The 19147-nt window shown below is 47.0% G+C and overlaps 2 protein-coding genes and 1 long non-coding RNA gene across 4 annotated transcripts in view; 2 read left to right on the forward strand and 1 right to left on the reverse strand.

Moving 5' to 3' along the window:
- The window catches only part of PSMB7 (proteasome subunit beta 7), a 28098-nt gene extending 25675 nt beyond the window's left edge, over positions 1-2423 (reverse strand). For both annotated transcript variants that reach the window (XM_026090066.1, XM_026090074.1), the window contains exons 1-4: positions 2312-2423; positions 2123-2216; positions 1829-1926; positions 1140-1280 (exon numbers count right to left, since the gene is read on the reverse strand). In XM_026090066.1, coding sequence (XP_025945851.1) covers positions 1140-1280; positions 1829-1926; positions 2123-2216; positions 2312-2373 — 395 coding nt within the window. In that variant the 5' untranslated portion in view covers positions 2374-2423. The remainder of the gene's footprint in view (positions 1-1139; positions 1281-1828; positions 1927-2122; positions 2217-2311) is intronic.
- Positions 2424-5260: 2837 nt separating this feature from the next.
- LOC112977608 lies at positions 5261-8066 on the forward strand. The gene is made up of 4 exons (XR_003257566.1): positions 5261-5384; positions 5733-5763; positions 7075-7291; positions 8011-8066. It is a non-coding gene; the product is annotated as an uncharacterized LOC112977608 (long non-coding RNA).
- A 9520-nt stretch (positions 8067-17586) lies between these two features.
- Positions 17587-19147, forward strand: part of ADGRD2 (adhesion G protein-coupled receptor D2) — a 32120-nt gene continuing 30559 nt past the window's right edge. The window contains exons 1-3 of the mRNA XM_026090085.1: positions 17587-17623; positions 18612-18689; positions 18778-18841. Coding sequence (XP_025945870.1) covers positions 18642-18689; positions 18778-18841 — 112 coding nt within the window. The 5' untranslated portion in view covers positions 17587-17623; positions 18612-18641. The remainder of the gene's footprint in view (positions 17624-18611; positions 18690-18777; positions 18842-19147) is intronic.

Below are 19147 nucleotides of genomic sequence, written 5' to 3' on the forward strand. Positions count from 1 at the left end.
ATTTACTAAAACATAAGATATTTTAAGTGTCAAGCAGAAAAACAAATATGACAAGCAACTAGGCTGGATGCTGCATTTGTGCTACAGCATTGTAATAACCTGTCTGCACCCTTACTGAACAGAAAGGATTCAGAGTAGTTTTCAGACCTAACATGAAATCCTGTATCTGCTATTAAGTTTTTATTTAGAGACCTTAAGAAGAGAATGTCTTCCTCCATTTCCCCTGTGAGATGTTCTTGGCTGCTTTAATTCTCTGTTTTACAACACATTTGAAAAAAGGCAAACTGCGCCCAGCAATAAAGCATTAAGTGACTGAGCTGAACTGTAATTTATCTAGGTCACATGATTTGACGAAGCATATTCATTTGTTTTATTTCACTTTCCTGGAGACTTTTCAATAGCTTGAACAATCTTTCTAACTGCATACACTCATTTCATTCTTTCCTTCACAAGCATTTTTTACTTCTGCAAGAAAACAGCCTTAAAAAACTACTGGTATAGTTAAAAGTTTGAAAAATACACCCTCAATCTTCTAAGCCGTGGTGTTCATTAGGAAGCGCTACTGGCATACAATAACGCAATCAGTCAAGCAATCCAATAAAATTTTCTTAGGATAAATGCAGTACAACTTCCACGTGTTTTATTCATTTATCTCACTAATAACCATAGACAGACTTTTGTATTAATGGTTACAGGCTTCAAATGATCACACTTACATGCTTCACCTTTTGAAAATAAAATACATTTTGAAATGTATTCTATTACAGTCATATGAAATTCTCAATTTTAAAAGCCTGCATATTACAAGATTACTTACTGGTCCAGGCATCTCTCCACTAATGTGGAAGTTAAGTTTTCATGGGCGCAATCAACAGTTTATTAAATTATTGTTCTTCTACTTTTGCAGTGAGAACACTAGCAACACTGTACGATTACAGTATCAATTCTCTAAAACATCATAGACCTAATTTCTTTTCTACCTCAATTCAAAAGCCTAGGAGGGAAAGAGCAATTACTAAACCTTTCTCAAAGTCTTGTTATGGAAGTCAGGTAGACTAAGTCATGATTCTCCAGTGTATGAGCTCAGATCTTATCCTGTGGTTTTAATAGCATTATAAATAAGAAAACTATTCAGTTACCTGAAAAGCATTTGCTTTAGCATTCGATTAGCTGTGACAACCCTCGGAAGTCGGCCAGTAGATAGCGAATGGAGCTCCAGATTGGAAGAAATCAGCTGAGTGGTCATATCAGTATCTGCAGCTGTTCCAGCACCGCAACAACTGAAAAAATATCACCAGCAAGTTGGGAAGACAGGGGAGGGTGAGAAGGGAAACACCTCTTTAGGGCCAAATATGACTTCTGTTTGCTTTATTCAACAACCTTAAATTGCCTTTTTTTTTTTTTTCTTCTCTCCAAGTATTCTCAAGGAAACCACATTCCTATAGCTGCTTGAGGCTCCTTTCTCCTTGCTGTTCCAAGGCCTTCAGAGTTTCTGTGACACAAAACTCTCACTACTAGTAACCCTAACGGGTGGCATATAGAATTATACTCCAGAAAGACTTAAAAAAAACAAAAAACAAAAAAMCCCCAGCATTTACAGCCCAAGTGTTCCTCTTTCTCCATGTAAAGAGGAGGAAATTAAGTTTTAATATATTCAACATTTTCAGAGTGTGAAACAAAGTAGCCCATTGGCTTTTGATACTTCATTCACATTTAAACAAGCTTTTTTCTAAGGAAAGTAAGTCAAGTTGCTGCTAGCAAGCGATACGTCTAAAAACCCCGATACTGATCTCAGCCCCGTGATACAGCAGCCGGTTTCAACACTTACTAGATATTCGGGGAGATGAAGTGGATCTTCGAACAGTTCTTGTCGGCAACAACCATTCCCTCCGTCGCTCTGGTATCTGCCCCGAGGACGATGCCATCCTGCAGGAAAACGGAATTATTCCCCCAAGTGGCGATGCCAAGAGCAGACACGGGCCGCGCCGTGACTCGGCAGCGCGCCGCCCCCGCGGCTCCGTGACGGGCCCGCGCCTGGGCCCGGTCGCGCCCGGCCTCCGCACGGGGCCGGGACGGAGCTCAGCCGCCTCGCGGCTCCCGCCCGCCGCCGCCGCCGCCTCACCTTGAAGACGACGCCCGCGATGGTGGTGCCCGTCTTGCGGGCCGCGGGCAGCCGCAGCCCCTTCTGTCCCAGCTCGGCCTCCAGCAGCGCGTTCCTGCAACACAGGGCGAGAAGTGGCGGCGGGACCGGCTCCCCCGGCCCCCCCCCAGCCCCGGCCCCGGCCCCGGCCCGCCCGGCCCCGCGCCTCACCGAGCGCAGTTGTCGAAGCTGAAGCCGCCGCCGGGCGCCTGGAGCACGGAGACCGCCGCCATCTTCTCGCTGCCGCTAGGGACGGGCGGCGCCGGCCGAGCGGTTCCGGGTCGGCCGCCTGCGCGCGCAGCGGGGCCGGGGCCCGAGGCGGTGCCGGGGCCGGGGCGGTGGCGGCAGCGGGGGGCCGAGCCCGGCTCCGGGCTGGCGGCGGGGCCGAGCCGAGCCGAGCGCGGGGCGGCGCTGCGCTGCGCTCCCCTCCCCGGCGGGGCAGAGCCGCGAAATGGCGGCCGCGCGCGCGAGGCCGCCGTGAGGCGAGGGCGAAGGGGCCCCGGCCCGGGGAGGGCGCTGCCCCCGGCGGAGGGCCCCGATCCCGGCAGGGCTTCCTCTGCTCCCCACCGCGGCCGGGCTTCTCCTGCCCCCYTGGGCACAGCCCAGGTCCGTCCCCGTGTTGTGGCACCGCGGTGTCTGTACGTTCCGGTGATTCGCGGCTTCAAACAGGGCCGTTTTCAATACAGAGGAGGAGGGTTTGTCCGGCGCCGCAGCCCGGGCCCGGTAGCAGCAGATGCGCAGCGAGCGGCAGGCGACCACGCTGCTCCGCTGCAGCTCAGCGCGGGCCCGTAGGCCGAGCGGGAGCGGCGGCGTTGTTGCTCCTGGCAGAGAGCATCAGTCCTGCGTGCAAGCCGGGGCGGTCGTCGCGGCCGCCTGGACGAGCCAGCGAGGCCCCGTGCTGGGCTCGGCCGCGGCCCCTGTCCCGCGCTCGGCCGCGGCGGTGCAGCCGGGGACTGGGCCGAGGCGCCTCGGCTGAGCCGCGGGGACGCCCCGCACGTGGCCTCCTGCTCCTCGGGGAGCCCCGAGCGGGCGGCGGGAGGTGCCAACAAGCCGCTGCGACCCCAGAAAGCAATTAGAAGTGGCAGAGGGTCTGGGGGGAAGGACGAGGAAAGGGTCTGCTCCCCTTACGAAGCTAGAGGCGAATATGAACCCCGGGGGGGGGGGGCGCGAATGCTGCTGCTGTTCCAGACTGCAACAAGCTACAGCAAAACCTGCACGGATTGGCTTCGATTTATGTATGATTTACATGGAACTGTTGAAGGTGGTCTATCCTGTAATGCCCAACAAGCTGCCTCAGGCGGTTCTTCCATCAACTCATCAAACTCTTCCTCAACATGCTGCAGGGGTCACTGGTCCAGAAAGTGCCACCGGTCTGTGGGGACAAGACCGTGGCCAGAGTAGGGGAGAGGTGGACGGTCTAGGTGCTTGTCTGGGCTCTGACTGTACCTTCTTGCGAAAACTACGGCTGTCCTGTTACTTCTTCCTCTGCCTTGGTTTCGCCATATTTACCATGAAAGTAATGCGGCGTTTACTGGGTTGTAGAACTTGTCTAATGGGTTTTGTAAAAAGCTTGTAGARCTTCAAGTAAAAGGAAAGGAAGGGTCAAAAGGGAAAAAAATGCAAACTTTTATGCATAGATCTTACAAAAAACCTCTAATTGCATGAGAGCTCTTATGCAGGAATTGCAAACCCACCTAAAATTTCTGTGCTCCTAATGCAATGGTTATATGGTGAGAGAGGAAAAAAATAAATACCCTTTCCAAAATTAGGGAAATCCTGCTGTATGTCAAGAAGGTCAGTAAAATTAACTCAATATTTTTCTGGATGAACTACAGTAGACCTCCATTTGAGCTTTCCTTTTCCTCCAGCTTACTGACCTTTTAAGAAGAATGGCCCAATGTATCCTTAGACAAAAGAGCTTGTGGTGACTCCTCAAGAAAGGATATTAAAGCAATGCAGACATGTAGTGGGATTTTTCAAAAGTCTACCACATTTCTAATCTGCTTTCTGAATGCCTAAGTGCCTGAAATTACAAATCTTGTTGATTAAAAAGAACTAAGTAAAATGTAGCTTGTTTCAAACATTAAATGTTAATTGTATGATGCCCTCTCTCTTGTCGAGCAAAACAAGGCCATAAGTAGTGCATTAGCTTCTTGCCCAAAGGAAACTGTCTTCATGCATTTTACCTAGTGAAATGTCTTCCTTTTTGAGCTGCTTAATCCTCAGAACGCAACACCGTTAGAGTACGCATCACTGCCGAAACGGGCAGATCTGGGGTTTGTTCCAGAAGGAGCAATGGCTCTTACAGCAGAAGTGAATCAAACATCTTGCAGACTCGTCTGAACAGTACCCAATTAGCAGATGGCCTAAAAATGAAACTAGGGTCCCATGTGTCCAAACCAAATCTGCATGTTTCCAGTGTCCCTCCTAATTATTTAAAAATGAATGTTCTCCATCAGTGTGCTATTCAGGTGACGGTATGCAACCAAAAATGGAGTGAGCGGTCAAAGCTGTTATGCAGTCTCTGCTTTTTCCTCCAATGCTCACAAGCACTTGACAATGAGAGAGAACAAAACCAGCCATGGGGAAGAAAAACAAAACCCAACCTCTTTCTTGATTGTCCCGATCTTGTGGCACAAAGACATGCGCAGTGTTCAGGCTGAAGGAGCTGGAGAGCCAAGTGTCGCACTAGCCCCTGCCAGTTAACAGGAAAGTCTCGTTTGTGCCCTTCATGAAATATGAAAGAATCAGTTTATGTTAGGGGAACCAGAGATCCTGTGATTTGCAAGCTCTCAGTGAGGACACCTGGCTGACAGTTAACCAAGAAGTGTGCTGACATGGTTCAAAGCAGCTCTGCCTGCTCAAGAGGAGGAAAAGGAGCCTGATGTTGAAACCTGGAACAAAGGAATGGACACGTCTGTTTTCCTAAGTGCTCTTTGGTTTCTGTTAACTTCCAGAAAGCCTTGTTGCTCTGATGTGTGCAGGCTGGGGCTCCCTGGGATTCGTTGTGAAGTTGGTAGAATTCCAGAGATGACTTTTTTGGCACAGGCTAAGTCAGAGCATCCTGTGTATTCATTGCCTCTGTGTATTGCAGGTCCCAGATGAGGCTTGGCGGCTTGRTTCAATGTGGAGTGCGATATACTGGGACCACTACTTCTAAAAGACTACAAAAGACCATCCTTTGAAAATCAGATAAGCACTCAGAGAACCTGCATGCTCTTCTCCCCCTTCTTTCAACCCTTGGGTAACTAAAAATCCCACTTCCTTGTACGCTGGCTAGGCTGGGAAGCTGTCCGAGAGAAAGAATATCCTGCTGCCAGATGCTCTTTTTTTATTCTAACACAGTTGTTTTTCTCTTCACTTGATAAAGTTAAAATAAACAGTCTCTGGGGTGAATTACAGGCGTCAGAATTGGATTGGCATACAAACTGTAGAGCAGTTGGTGGTTGGGAGTCTGGGGAAAAAGAAACAGCAGGTTTTAGCTAGAGGGGACAACAGCTTTATTTCCCTCTTGGTCCTTGACAACTAAGCAGATGTCCTGCAATTATTGTTTTACCTTCTAGTAATATAGTGTCTTTTCCTATCCTCCCAGGTATGTGACTGGCTCTTTTGCAGATGTGCAGGTAAGTCTCTTCCCTCGTTCAGAGCTGTGTTTGTGCACCACTAGCTCCATCTATTGCCAACTAATGTCTGGCTGAGATTCAGCTCGATGCTTCAGTTTCTCCCTGTAAACCCTATCAGAGGATACCTGTTTCCAGTCCGGCTTATGCAGGTACAACTGATGGTCTTAAGAACAGGATATTTTCTGAAGGTCTCGCACAGCTTTTTTTCACACCCTTTGTACTGCAAACTCTGCCTCTGGATTGAGGCCCTCCACCATATGCACAGACGGTTATTGGTGTTTTCCATAAGTGCAAACCTTATCACGACTGCTAAGGTAGGCATAAGCACTGTGATTGGGATTGGGAGAGACATAATGCAATGGTCCTGTTCTGAACAGCATGGCAAGTCTAAAATTATTTACTAGAAGGAAGACTGGGGAAAAGAGTGCCAAGTTAAATTAATTTTTAAGGTTCTGGGCCAATATATATAGAAGTACTTGCATAGTCTGTTGACAGACAGCAAACGATCTGTTCAGCAGTTTCTGTTTAGCATGAGGAAGGTGATGTTTGCACTATCTGAAATATCCCCTTTGAAAATATCGAGCTACATACTTTTCAGAGCTTATCTTAACCTAGATGAAGTGTGCTGAAGCCTGAAGAATGTGGACTTTTCTCTTTATTTTTCTAAAGCAGTCCTGAAGTCTGTTTATAACCTTAACAAAATTGCAATCCAAATTTATCAAGCTACAAGACATCTGACAGAAGTTAAATAGCACTTCAAATACCTTTTTTTAAAACTCACTTGGGGGATACAAGGCAAGTTGGTGTTTTTCTCAACAGGTGTGCATTCGAGATGAATTTTATGTCTTTACAGTTTATAGGTATATAATTTATAAAATTCCAGGTATTTTGGTGTCTGCATTTATACCCTACCTGGTTTTCCAGTTTTGTATTTAGTGCTTTCTTTGTGCCTGAGTGCCAAATGACATCTTGAATTCTTGGATCTTATTTTAAAGAGACATTGCATAGATTGGAATGGATAACAAAATCTTCAGTAAAACTTTACTCTACAAAGCTTGCACCTGCTCTTGCAGCGTTAAGGACAAATGCGCTATTTATTTAGGGTAACAACAAGGGGAAATAATCAGTGGAAACGTTTTCGCTCTCTAGGATAAGGGAGTTCCAAAAAGTAGAGTCTCAGCAGATGAGGCTTTTGAGCCGATCTAGACAGGACCATCTTTCTTTAACGGGGGATAGAGTGATGGGTGGAGGGTTGCCATTGCTCAGCTCTCTCTGATGGAATAACTTGGCACCTGATCCTGTTTGTTTAAGGTTTTCAAAGGACAGCCAGACAATCCTGATAGCCACAGTCAGCCCAAAAGCTGCACACACTGAGAAAATCTCGAGCACTCTGCACCGTGCCAGTCAAGCCTGCAGCATTGTCAGTGAGAAAAAAGTCAACAAGGATTCMGGTACAGCGCTAATGGGAGCATGGTGCCCAGCAGCTTGTGGCCACAGGACTGGTGCCGACAACCCTTCACAATGAAAGGTGACAAATCACCCCTGGCACCTGCATGTGAAATGACAGTCAATTAGAGAAACCTAGGAAATGTTTTCCTGTGTTATGAGTAGCTACCCTTGTACCTCAGGTGCATGAGGTCCAGACTGACAGCATAGCTGATGTGTTTGATGTCTGTCTGCCTGCAGAAATTGTGGCAGAATATACTGGGGCCCTGTGTCAACCAACCCTGCGTGTCACTGTTTTTTATCAGAGGTGGCCAGGGGCAATGCAAAAGTCCAGAAGCTGAAAGCGCATATTGCAATTGTGCTTGAACCCTAGTCATGGCTGTATCCTGTGCATATGCCAACAAATGCATTTGCTAGTTCCCAAACTAGCCAATAACTACCGCAATGTCCCAAGGTGAACTTGCATTAGGACTGGAGCCAGGCAGAGAGATAATCACTGAACTGGAGAATAAATGCACCATGTGTCTCTCCTGTTCAAAGCCACTTTAATTTCAAACATCTTGCCTCAACAACGATCTGCTAACAAATTGCAGGCCAAGAATCTGTCAGAAGAATTTAAATACAATTCTGACAAGATCAGAACTAGATAGACTAAAACTTTGTTAACCTGTGGCTAAAACAAAGGTAATCAAATGCTTGCCCAGGTGGGGACAGAATGTGATCTCTCGGGGATTTTCTCCCTCGTGCAACAGTAGCTTTGGAAAGCAGGAGATTTATTTCAGGTGTTTAAACTCATTACAGGAAATAGAGGTTGGCCTAAATCCAGGAGGGTGTATTCATTACTTCAGAAACTGAGAGAAGAGAATGAAGCTGAGAGGCAATGCAGTCAAGGAAATGATACACTGAAATGTGAAGCAAGCTTCCAAGAATTTCAGTATCTGAAAGAATAATTTTCTGAATGGGCAAAAGGAGCTGGCAGAGAGATGGAAGTAAGGAATAAATGATCTTCCTCTGGGATGGGGGGGGAACAAATGAAGTACATGGGGCAGCCTTTGCTTGCTTTCAGCTAAATGCTTTAGAATACTAGAAACCTGAGAACGTCAAATGCTGATCTTATGCTATTTTCTAGCATTATGATACTCAAGTCATTATGTTACTGTCTATCACTTGTCACTACTGTTTAGGAGAAGTGCCTGGATTTCTAGTGTTCTGTTGATAATTGCAAAAGTCCTTCTGCTAGTAGTGTTGGAATAAGTTTTTGGTTTTATTTAGGTTTTGGCAGAAGAAGCTGGCAAAACTACACGAGTTGGAGGAGGAGGAAGAGACTTTCAGGTAAGAAGAGGTCTCTGTGCTGCTCTCTGAGATGCTGCAACGTTTCATTGAAGAGGATGTGAAGTGGGGAAGTTTCCATCTGGACTGTGAACGTGCATCTGAGTTGACTGAACACAACTCCAGATACACAGTTGTAATAAGACATGCTAAACTTCCAGCAGTGGGTGTTGGTAACCTTTAAGTGTTTGCATTTGCAGACTTGGAGCAGCAGGTAGAGGCTGTAGTGTTTAACCTACTTTATAGTAGGGGAATACCACTAAATGTGAGTGAGGGGAGAAGGGAAAAAAAAAAATACAGTGGGAATTCTGAGCAATGCAGGACTGAATCTTAAACTAGGGTGATGGAGGGCCAGGCAGTCAGGTGCACTGAACTTCCACATTAACACAACTACATCAGAGTAGGTAACTGTTGACTGTTGGAAAACAATCTGCTGCACATGCTGCTATTCTTGCCTGCTTGTAGGGATCACAGCCTACAACTTTACATGCTCTGCTTGTTTCTGTCTGAGATTATTAGTGCCCTCTAGTGGGCTAGGTGTCTTCAAAATTTCACACTCAGACTAAAATAAGTCAGGAATGGACAGGGAAGAGTGAAGGGAGTCTCTTAGTTAAGAATGAGTGAGATGCTAGACTGAGGTCTTTTGCGCTTTAAGAATGCCTTATGTGCAGATTCTCACTTTGCAATATAAATGTGGATCTGTAACTAGATTGCTACGTTATTTCCTCTGTCTTGCAGAAAGCAGGTGAGTCCTGCAAAGATGACACTGGGCTAGAAAACCAAGTGATCACCCATATTGCACTCAAAAGAGATGGAAGGAGTTGGCCTAATCTGAAAAGTGACTTATTCTTCAGGGAGCAATTATGCTCCCTGTGTATTTTCAGTTTTCTCTGTGATTTCATTTCAAAGTACTACTGCTTCATTCCTTGTTGGGCAGGGAGAACCAGAGTAGCTTTGGAAGTGATGGCTGTCTCCTACCTGAGCTTTAAAGTGACATGCAGAGTTTCTATCATAACACCTGAGCCTATTTTATAATCCTGTGGCCTGTAATTTGTAGCCTAAAATATCCGTGTTTAGCCTTTATTCCTAGTATCCCTATGGCAGGAATCTGGTTTAATACTGTGATTCTGATAAGGATGGGAAAAGCTGATGAGTAGAGAAATGTCTGATTGTCTCAGAATGGGAAGAAATAATAAACCCACAATACCACTTTGGAGTTAGGTCTGTGTTTCATCTTTGCAGGACCCAAAATACTTCTGCCTTCTCTGGGATCACAGTAGGAACTACTGACTCTTCTAGAAGAAAAACTGATAGTAACTCAGATACTGAAGGCAGCTGATCATATCCTGAACTGATCACAGCAGCCTCACAGGATTAATTATCTGGCTCTGAGAAGAAGCTGCACTCTGTACCTAGTGGAAGTTAGGCCTTGCATCCTTTTTAAATCATTGAAGCCATGATTGCTCTTCTTACTGCTTACTGTAGCTTTGTATAAATAGCCATAAGATATTTAAAGGGCTTTTGTGTGGGGGTAGGCCTGCTTTGCTGGGCAAGGGCACTTACTGCAGGGAGGTCTCCAAGGAGCCACTGCAGCCTCGGGGGCTGCCGCTTCCCTCAGCGCTGTCCCGACCAGCTCCGGGAGCACTACCTGCGCACAGGCATGGGTYGCCCAGCACTGTTTGCTGGATGTCCATATCAGTGTTGCACATTGGATTAATAAGGAGAGTATGGGAGAGAGGAGAAATAAGGGAAAACTTCCTTGGACCCGCCTGTGCTAGTCTGACCGAGACACTGCTCCAGCATTGCAGAGACAGCCCAAGGCTCAGCCAGACACAAAACACTTCTTCTTTCTCAACATCTGTATTCCTGTAAATTGAGACAGAATTGCTGATGCCCAGTTGTTTGGAGAAAGTCCCTTTTCTCTTGTGACTGCTGTGAATAAGTCCAGTAGAGAGGCAGTTTCTCTATTGCCAGCTTCCCGCAGCAAAAGCTTGGGCCATCTGCTTAATGGCTTGTTGAGTTTCTGGTTGCATGTTACTGTAATGCTAGCTGGAGTTCTGGTGACATGCAGCAGCCGCGTATGGAAAGCTTTACCCTTTAATGTGGAAAACCAAGAAAGACAGATGCAATCTGGGTCTAATATTGTTTTTGTTCTTACTCATCCCATCTCTCAGGAGCTCTTTTGCTGCTGCCTTTCCTCATTCTGCATGAGCACCAGAGCCCCCTTTTTACCTGATGAAGTGAATGCACGGAGTCACTGTCCCCTGGAAGCGAGCTCCCCTACTTCAAGCCTGTTGCTCGGGATATGCTGATCCCTGGAGGCTGTAAACCATATCACTGTGGTGTATGTGAATCTGAGCCCATGTGTATTGACTAGCCCCATTGCTTCAGAATGGACCGTACAGGAGCAATGCTTTAAAGTTTTTGCTAACTGCGATTACAGGTTAAAGTAGATCTGTAGTGGGTGACTGGTTAAGCCAGCAAAACCCCTTTATTAGAAAACTATGGAAAAAGGTTATTAGGGCATTTGGTTCTATTTCTCTTTGACACACCAAATTTCTCTATCTTGCTTGTTGGAGGATGGGAGATTTGGGAGTAGTTAGCTTGAGGAAAAACTGAACAAAAATGAATAACAAAGGTCTTATTTTTTCCATTAAAAGTTTCTAGGTTACTCGGATTTATTATAAATGATGGCACTAAATAGCAAGCCTTGCCCAAGCTCCTCTGAAAGGCTCTCTAATATCAGCAGCTGATACCCTACTGCGCAGAGAGACAATTGAGTCTGTTCCTCCAGACAATACACCTGTCACTGGAAAACATAAAGCTGGCAATTAGCAGGGGAGGCTCTGTGTTGTGCTTTCATCCCAGACAATAAGAAGGGCCTGGACGAGTGAGATTAAGCATGGCATGTCCACAAGAGATTGTTGAAACAAACCTCACTGAGACTGTTGGGCATTTGAAAAAACAAAACAACCAAATAAAACTCTGGTTAAAGCTAACTCTGCAAACAAGTCTCAAAAGCAAAATAGTACTGGAATAGGATAGGATCGTTGGCCTCAGAAATATGAGTCTGAGAGTGTGGAGGAAAGGCTTTCTTCTAAACTGAGATATCTTGTAGTTGTCAGCAGGGTATCATAGGAAATAAACGCTGAGAGGGGTTCTGCACAAAGAAGCTCTGGTGAGAGTTTGGTGTTGCTTAACTAGGACTAAACAGCAGCATCTGTGGAAGGCCTGAGGAATAGATGTTTTACCCAGCTAATGCAACTTCTAAACTCTGGGCAATACTCCATACCTGGCACTCTGAATTTTTAAGTCTTCCAAACTACTAAGCCTTCAAAGTCCCCCAAAGCCATGCAGCAACAGGAGTAGTCTCAGGTGCTGCTTGTGACCTGCACTGAAACTAGAAGGGAAGCAGCTGACCAGCTCAATCTTTACAGAGAGCTTTATTAGAATAAACTAAATCGGTCAGCAAGTCTCAAACTCTTTTTCTGCTGGCGCAAGAATTCTTCCAACTCTCAGGCATCAGGAAAGCCACAGAGGTGAATTAGGAAAGTCTCTTCTTTTCACTATCCGTTCCATCTTCCCAGGCATGTTATTTACGAGTGCCATACGCCACAAACTAACTTCTGCCTGCAAGTCCTTGGTGATAGATCCCTAACTGTATTCTCAGCAGTGCAAGGGGCACAAAACAGGTAGAGGAGACACAAATATTCATTCCATAGCTCTTGAACAGCTTTCTATCTGCAAGCAGTTCAGGTGTGACTTGTGCGTTGAAGGTAGGCCAGGTTGCTGGTAATGGGAGTTTGCTGGAGTAAAGGACTGCAGGGTGAACTGTATGTCTTGCTGTCCGAGGAGATGAGCCAGCATGGAGAGGCTCTTGAAACCTGCGCACATACTTGGATCACTCTGTCCCCTTGGGGAGGTAGTGCTCTCCTGCCTGTGAACCTGTGCCCCCTCCCCTCACCATCCCGAGGTACACATCTCTGACATACAAGACTCTTGATGTGAAGCTTGTAACATCAGGAAGTTTGGTCAAGCCTGATGTGACAGATTTGAAATGGGGGAGAGGAAATGGAGAGAACTAGACAAATAATGGGATTGCCAAACATGCAGGTCTCTGACCATAAATGCGAATCAGTGTAGGCCTTTAGTATGCAGAATAAGGAAGCTTGTTTAGAAATCTGAAGAATTAGCTTGAACACATGTCCTCATGTCTCTCTCCTGCAGGCCTGTGAATGTGAATTTGCATCCATGATCCAAAGAGCAAATTCCTCACTTCATGAGTGTCACTAGCTGGCTTGGCCAGTTAATGGTTGCTGTGTAGCCATGGACCAGTCTTCTTGGTAATGTATGCATGGAAGTTAGGTGGTGATACTGCACTTTTGTCCATAAGGGATGAAAGAATTGTCTAGCTTTCTCCAGGCACTGCTGCTTCCAATAGCTTGATCCATCTGAGGGTGATAACATGTGTTAACAGCTTGCTCTGAGAGGTAGGCATAGGATGTTCTGGACTGATGTCTCCCTGTAAGCTGGAATGGTGGGAAGTTGTACCATGAATGGATTGCTGCAACACAGATGTCCAAATATTTGCTAACTGCTTTGTGAATACTGATGAATCCTCTTTTGGCAGAGCTGACCTGAAGGTCCTGCAGGAGTAGAAACCAGTCCTAGTGGGCCAGCTGGAGTTAATGTGACAGCAAGCTCTTCTGTTCCTGTTTATACACTGCAACCTCTGGGGAGTGTGGGAAGAGGAGAGGAGCTTTAGCACAAAGTAACTGTTTCAGAGTTGTGTTAAATATAGAGCCTGAGAACACATTCAGAAACCCATTAGTCTTGTTCCTATCACGATGGTATACTGTCCATTCTCAGTCTTAAATCTGCCACAGACCTTAATTCGTGGAAGTTGCAGGCTGCCCTTGTGCTGGGGTGGAGAGCATTTGGTGGGAAGGGTTTGTTAGTAGGACTAGAAAGCAGAAGTTTTTTGGCCATGTAGAAGCAGCCTGGAGTTTTAATTTTGGCATGTGAGGGACATCTGGGCTCTGTCTGTGCTCATCCGCAAAGTGCCTCAAGTAGAGGAAGCTGAAGGCTCAAATTTCTACCTCTTGACTTGCAAGCAGCACAACTGCCCCTTTTCAAGTACTCAGCATTAACCAAGAGACGAAAAATAACCAATACACTCTTCTTTCAGAAATAATAAATAGGCAGTTAAGGATGTTTTATTAGGATGGAGACTTCTGTGGTTTCAGTTCCTTCCAGACACTGACAGATGTATCCCTTGCAGAAGCAAAGAGAAACATCCGTATGCACATAAGTAAGGATACCAAGGAATCTTTGAACTGCAGAATCTGCATCACTGTCAGTATGTGGTGTCAGCACCAAACAGAAGGTTCAGAAGTTTTCAGATGTGTGAAACTGTAAAATAATTGAGATATGGCAGGCATGCAATATACCTTCACAACTCTGTCGGTGGGAGGGAGGTAAGTCTGCATCTTTTCTACCAGTCATTGAAAAGCCTCATAAGCCAACACTTGGCAAACACTGTCTCTGCTCAGAAATGAATCTGATTCAAAGTTTGGGAGATGTTAAACTCAGTAAGGAGGAGTTGGGTCAGAGAGAGGGTCAGTTTTATGCAGTAAAAAGTGGGTAAAAAACAAATGCTGGAGTAGGATAACATCTACAGCTGGACTAGGGAAATGTTATTTTGAAGGATAACTCTGCAAGGGACAGGCTTGCAACGTGACCTAGTGATCTTTGACACACACATCGCTTTGTTCCATTTCTCAATAAATCTTATTTAGACACATGGCTTTCTACTCCACTTGGCAAATATTTGATTTATAAAGATTAATGTGTTGCTAGCCCATGTGCTGGGAAGCTCTTCCAAGGGTTATGTGAAAGATGTGCCTTGAGGGTGGCAGATGAGGGTTTACTAGCTGGTAAGGATAGTGCTTCCTAAAATGCACCTGACTTTTTAAATTGACTGCATGTAAACAGAACTGCAACCAGTTTAAAAATAAGCTAACCCAGAGTGACAGCATCTCCCAAACCGCACAGCGCAATTTGCCCTTTGCTCAACTGCTTGTTAGAGAGATTTACAGGCATTATAAGTACTTCGGGATCTCGCCACCTTACTCTCCCAGTGCCCTATTTCTTCTTGCCAAGGTCTCCTTGCACTGGATGGACATCTCTCAACTCTAAGAACGCTGTTATTTCTAATTTATTTTGAGATTGATGGAACAAAGGCTGACTTCAGGAACAGTAACTGCCTCAGGAAGACAGCTGACTGGCTTGAATATTTGCTCTGTGTGGATCAGTGCGGATACAATGGTGAGTTCTTTGAACTGGTGGCACTGACTCTGCCCCCGTAGCAAGGAGCAAACAGATCGCAGTGCCTATGTGTTCCTGTGGCTGCAGGAAATCATCCGGGAAGCTGAGAAATCTCAAGGAAGCTTCTAGCAGGCCAGACGTTGGACCCTGCTTTCTGGACTTGCTCGGCAGCTGAGGAACCTGCATTCTGGGGCCTTTTCAGGCCAGGTGTGATTTTTAGGCGAAAGGACGATGAGGTGCCAATTATTACCCTCTGCTTGCTGGCTATCCCCTTTCCCCTGAGAGGAAAGGGAAGCCTGGGAAGCATTCTTGCCAAAGCCTTCCTTGATGCCAGCCAAAGCATGTTTGAAGTCTTATTTAAGTCCAGTGTGTGGTTATGGAAATTTAGTTCAAATTTAAATCCAAATTACTTGTATAGGTAAGGTTAGAAACTCAGGCAACATTCGTTTAGCACAAGAAGCTTTTCTTCACCCCCTTGAATGCGCACAAAGGATAATTTGTATGCCTATAGCAAAGAGGGGTGATGCTGGAGACTGTGGCCTGGATGCCATATCTATTGCTACCAGAAAACTGCATTTAGGGCTGTTAGGAAAAGGTGTTTAATTCTGTCTGAGGCATGGGCATAAAGAATATAGTTTCCTGTCTGCTGGGGAGCTCTAGCTCTTTCCAGTTCAGAGCTCTGTTAGTTCAAGCTCCATCTGAAACCTAAGTCTAAGGTTGAAAACCACTTTTCATCTGAAGATCCTTGGTTTAAACTTTGGCTCTTCCTCTTGCCTTTTGCTCCCTCTGTCTTGGAGGGAAGTAGGATCCAGGCTTGGCAAAACTGCGGCAAGTCCCGGAGCCCTCTGGCAGCGGTGCCACGCGCTATGCCAGCCTCCGATGCTATGCGGCCCGCCGTCTGTGTGCGCCAGGCCCTTTCCCAACTGGCAGCGGTGACTAAGCAGACCGGAGCAGCTGCCTCAAAGGTCCATTCTTCTGCCAGAGATTTACTGTGACAAGCAGAGGCGCTGGGATGTGATAATTGCCTTCATTCCCGGACGAAGACCCTGATGAACAAAAGGCAGTTGCCCGTGAATCCATGGTGTGACTCAAGCATTCGCTTGGAGGGGAGGAGTGAGAACTGTGTGCCTGTTGCTGCAGCAAAAGCGAATGGGCGTTAATCAAAAGGGCAGCTCTGCCCCTCGCAGTGGAGAGCGCAGCAGCCCTGTGGAGGCGGCCTGGGCCCCGAAGCCTTCGAATCCGCCCTCCCGGACTTCCCCAGGGCCGCCGGGGGCCTCTGCTTGAGGAAATGCCGGAGCACTAACGCTGCTGTCTCCGCTCTGCGAGGAAAGCGTGCCAGGGACGCGCTGCAAGTGTCCTGGGGAGCTCCTGCCTGTCTGACTCCCTGTTTTTCAGTCCTGCCCCTGCTCATCACATCAGGCCAGCTCTTTTGTTTGTCCTCATAGACAGCTCTTGTAGAGCTGGTTGTCTTCACTTGCATTCCCGAGGACATCGATGTTAGACGGTAGCATCATCAGGAACCTCCATGGAGAAGTGACTGCCTGGAAGGAAGACCCACCGCACTGCTCACACAGGTCGAGGAGTGGGGCGGATTGCGGGTGCCTTTCTGCTGGCTGGGGGGGCTGGAGCTGCCGCGCCGGGGCAGTGGGAGTGGGGTGCCCTGGAGGAGGGTCTCCAGGTAGTAGCTGGCTACCTGTGGCCCTTTGGGGGAAAGAGATGAAGGAATTGTGAGGGGGGGAGGGAGAGAATCCTCAGGGACTGTGTCAGTTCCTTGCAGCTGAAGCTTGCAGTGCACAGGACCCAGGCAGCAGGATGGGGGATGTGGGAATAGGGGATGCAGGATGAGCCAAGTGGGGTGAGCGTTGCAGGGATGGTGGATGCAAGGTGGGGGATGCGGAGTGGGGGTTGTGAGGATAAGGGTGTGGGAGATGCAGGATGGGAAGTGTGGGGTGGTGGGGATGCAGGGATGGGGGGGACACAGGAATGGGGGTTGCAGGGCTGGAAATGCCTGAACCTGGTGCCRCTCTGGGAGAGCCCCTATCACTACCGTGTTCAAGCACCACCCGCTCTGCCCTGACTGCAAGGCGGGTCCAGCGCGGGGTCCAGCAGCGCCTCTGTGCCCGCCGGGCCGGTGCTGACGCTGGCGGGGGCTGACCATGGCAGGGGGCCGGCGCTGCCCAGCCAGAACCGTGCGGAACCGAGCAGGGCTGCGAGGGTGTCCAGCACGGAGGAGACGCAGCGGCAGTGCGTGCTCGCTGGGTGGCTGTGGGGTGCGGGCTGCAGCGTGCGGAGCAAGGAGCTGGCTGCCCGGCGCTGCCTCGCAGCTGGTGGTCCGGAGCCCTGCGGGCCGAGTACATGGAGCGGTGATGCTGCTGCAGCCCCGTTCCCCAGCGAGGCCCGTCAGTACCTAACCCAAGACCTTTGTTTTTCAGCCCTGCTCCTGCTCGTCATACCGGCGCAGCTTTTTTTTTTTTTTTTTTTGTGCTGCTAGAGAGCTCTGTTGGAGCTAGCCTCCTTCCCCCGACTCCCGTGGACACTGATATTACGCTCTTGCTGCCAGCAGGATCTCTAGTAACTCCTCCACTGCCTTATTTTTCTGCCAAGATAATGTTCCAGATTTCCTGCGGTAGCATCGTTGGGGACCTCTGTGGAAAAGTGCAGAGCTGGCGCTGCTAGCGTGGGTCGAGGAGCGGGGCGCGTTGCGGGCGCCTCTCTGTTAGCGGAGCGCTGGGCTGCGCGGTGGTTGCAGGCTGGCCAGGTAACTTCCCTCTTCTCGCTTTCCTTTGCTTGCAGATCAGACGAACACTGAGTCAAACATATGTCTTCCTGGAGGGCTCGGAGATAGTTGTCTGTTTGACAGCTGTCTGCTGAACTCGGAAAGGCTGTTTGTGAAAATACTTTGAGTCAAGGCTTCAGCTTTGACTTCCTTAGTCCCTTAGCAGCACGGTACTTAAATAATGTGCTTTTACTGTGTGCACAGGAGAGTCCCATTGATACCAAAGGGATTACTCAAGGCTAGCAGTGTCAGTGCTGAAAGACAGCTTTAGGACTTGTTTGTATTGGAGATTGCAATGGCAGTTTCCATGTTTGTATCTTTACATGTCTATATCTGTGATTTTATAATGTCAGTGCAGTTACCTAACTAGATCTTATACTGCCCTACACGCAGTATTTCCCTCCATTGGGTGCTGTTACTGCTGCAGAGGTGGTGCTGAGGGGGCTGACGAGTGGAGCTGTGAAGTTCGGCAGCTCTCCCGAATCACTCTGTGGTACTGACTTGAATTATAAGGCACCAATTGTGGAAGGAGGCTGGATTTACTGCTCTGCAGGATCTATACTGGTGCTATAATCCTGTGGACTTTAAAAGAAATTAGAAAACTTTCTATGATTTGATACTGCTTACTAATGTAACTTATGATGGCTTTTATTAAAATGGCTTTAATTAGTTGATACAGATAAAGAGGCTCCACTAACTTGCCTGTCTGTGTATTAATGTTACACTTCTATATAGGATTTGTGATAAATTATCCTGTATCCTGGAAACAAATGTTAAACTAGAACCCTTAGTTCCTTAAGAAGAACAGAGCATTATTTTGATAGCATACTACATAGGATAGGTATTTGAGAGTAATTTTCTCATTTCTGATACAAGACTTTGAGCAAAGAAGCGTTCCTGTGAGAAACAGCTTTCTGCAGAATGCTTCCATCTCCGCAGTGCATTTCTAGTAATTCTTCCTCTATTCTAGCAAAGAGTGAAAGCTTCCTAGTTGGTCAGCATGTTTAGGAGAGACCTGAGGCCTGAATCGTGGTTCTTCAGCATTCTCGTGAGTTTTACAGAAATTTTAATAATTGGAATAGTTAAGATAATATGAATGTTTTATATTGATGTTATTGCAACATCCTTTCTTACAGGTTGGTAGTCTGTCCAGGAGTCTCTTAGCCTTTGCAGCCATTCCCGAGAATCAGACTTTTACAGGTTAGTGTTCTTATCAGCACTTCTGTGTGTTTTTATAAGCAATGCTCAGCACAGAGAAACAATGCATAAAAAGGCATGCAGCTGCAGAAACATGCAAAAACAAAGGTAAAGAAAACTTTTCTGTTCCTCTGTTTTTGTGGCTGAAATTATATTTGTATAGCTAAATATTTGCTTGGCTAACTTTGAGATTGCTGCCTGAAAATCAGGTAAGTACTGTCCAGTTGCTAGCCTCATACCACTAACTGCAAAAAAAAAAACAGATAATTTTGTGCTTGTAGATTGCACCTGCAAATGCAGAAACTGAGA

This window comes from Apteryx rowi, unplaced genomic scaffold (assembly GCF_003343035.1).
Source record: "Apteryx rowi isolate R43461 unplaced genomic scaffold, aptRow1 scaffold_120, whole genome shotgun sequence".
Lineage (NCBI taxonomy): Eukaryota > Metazoa > Chordata > Aves > Apterygiformes > Apterygidae > Apteryx > Apteryx rowi.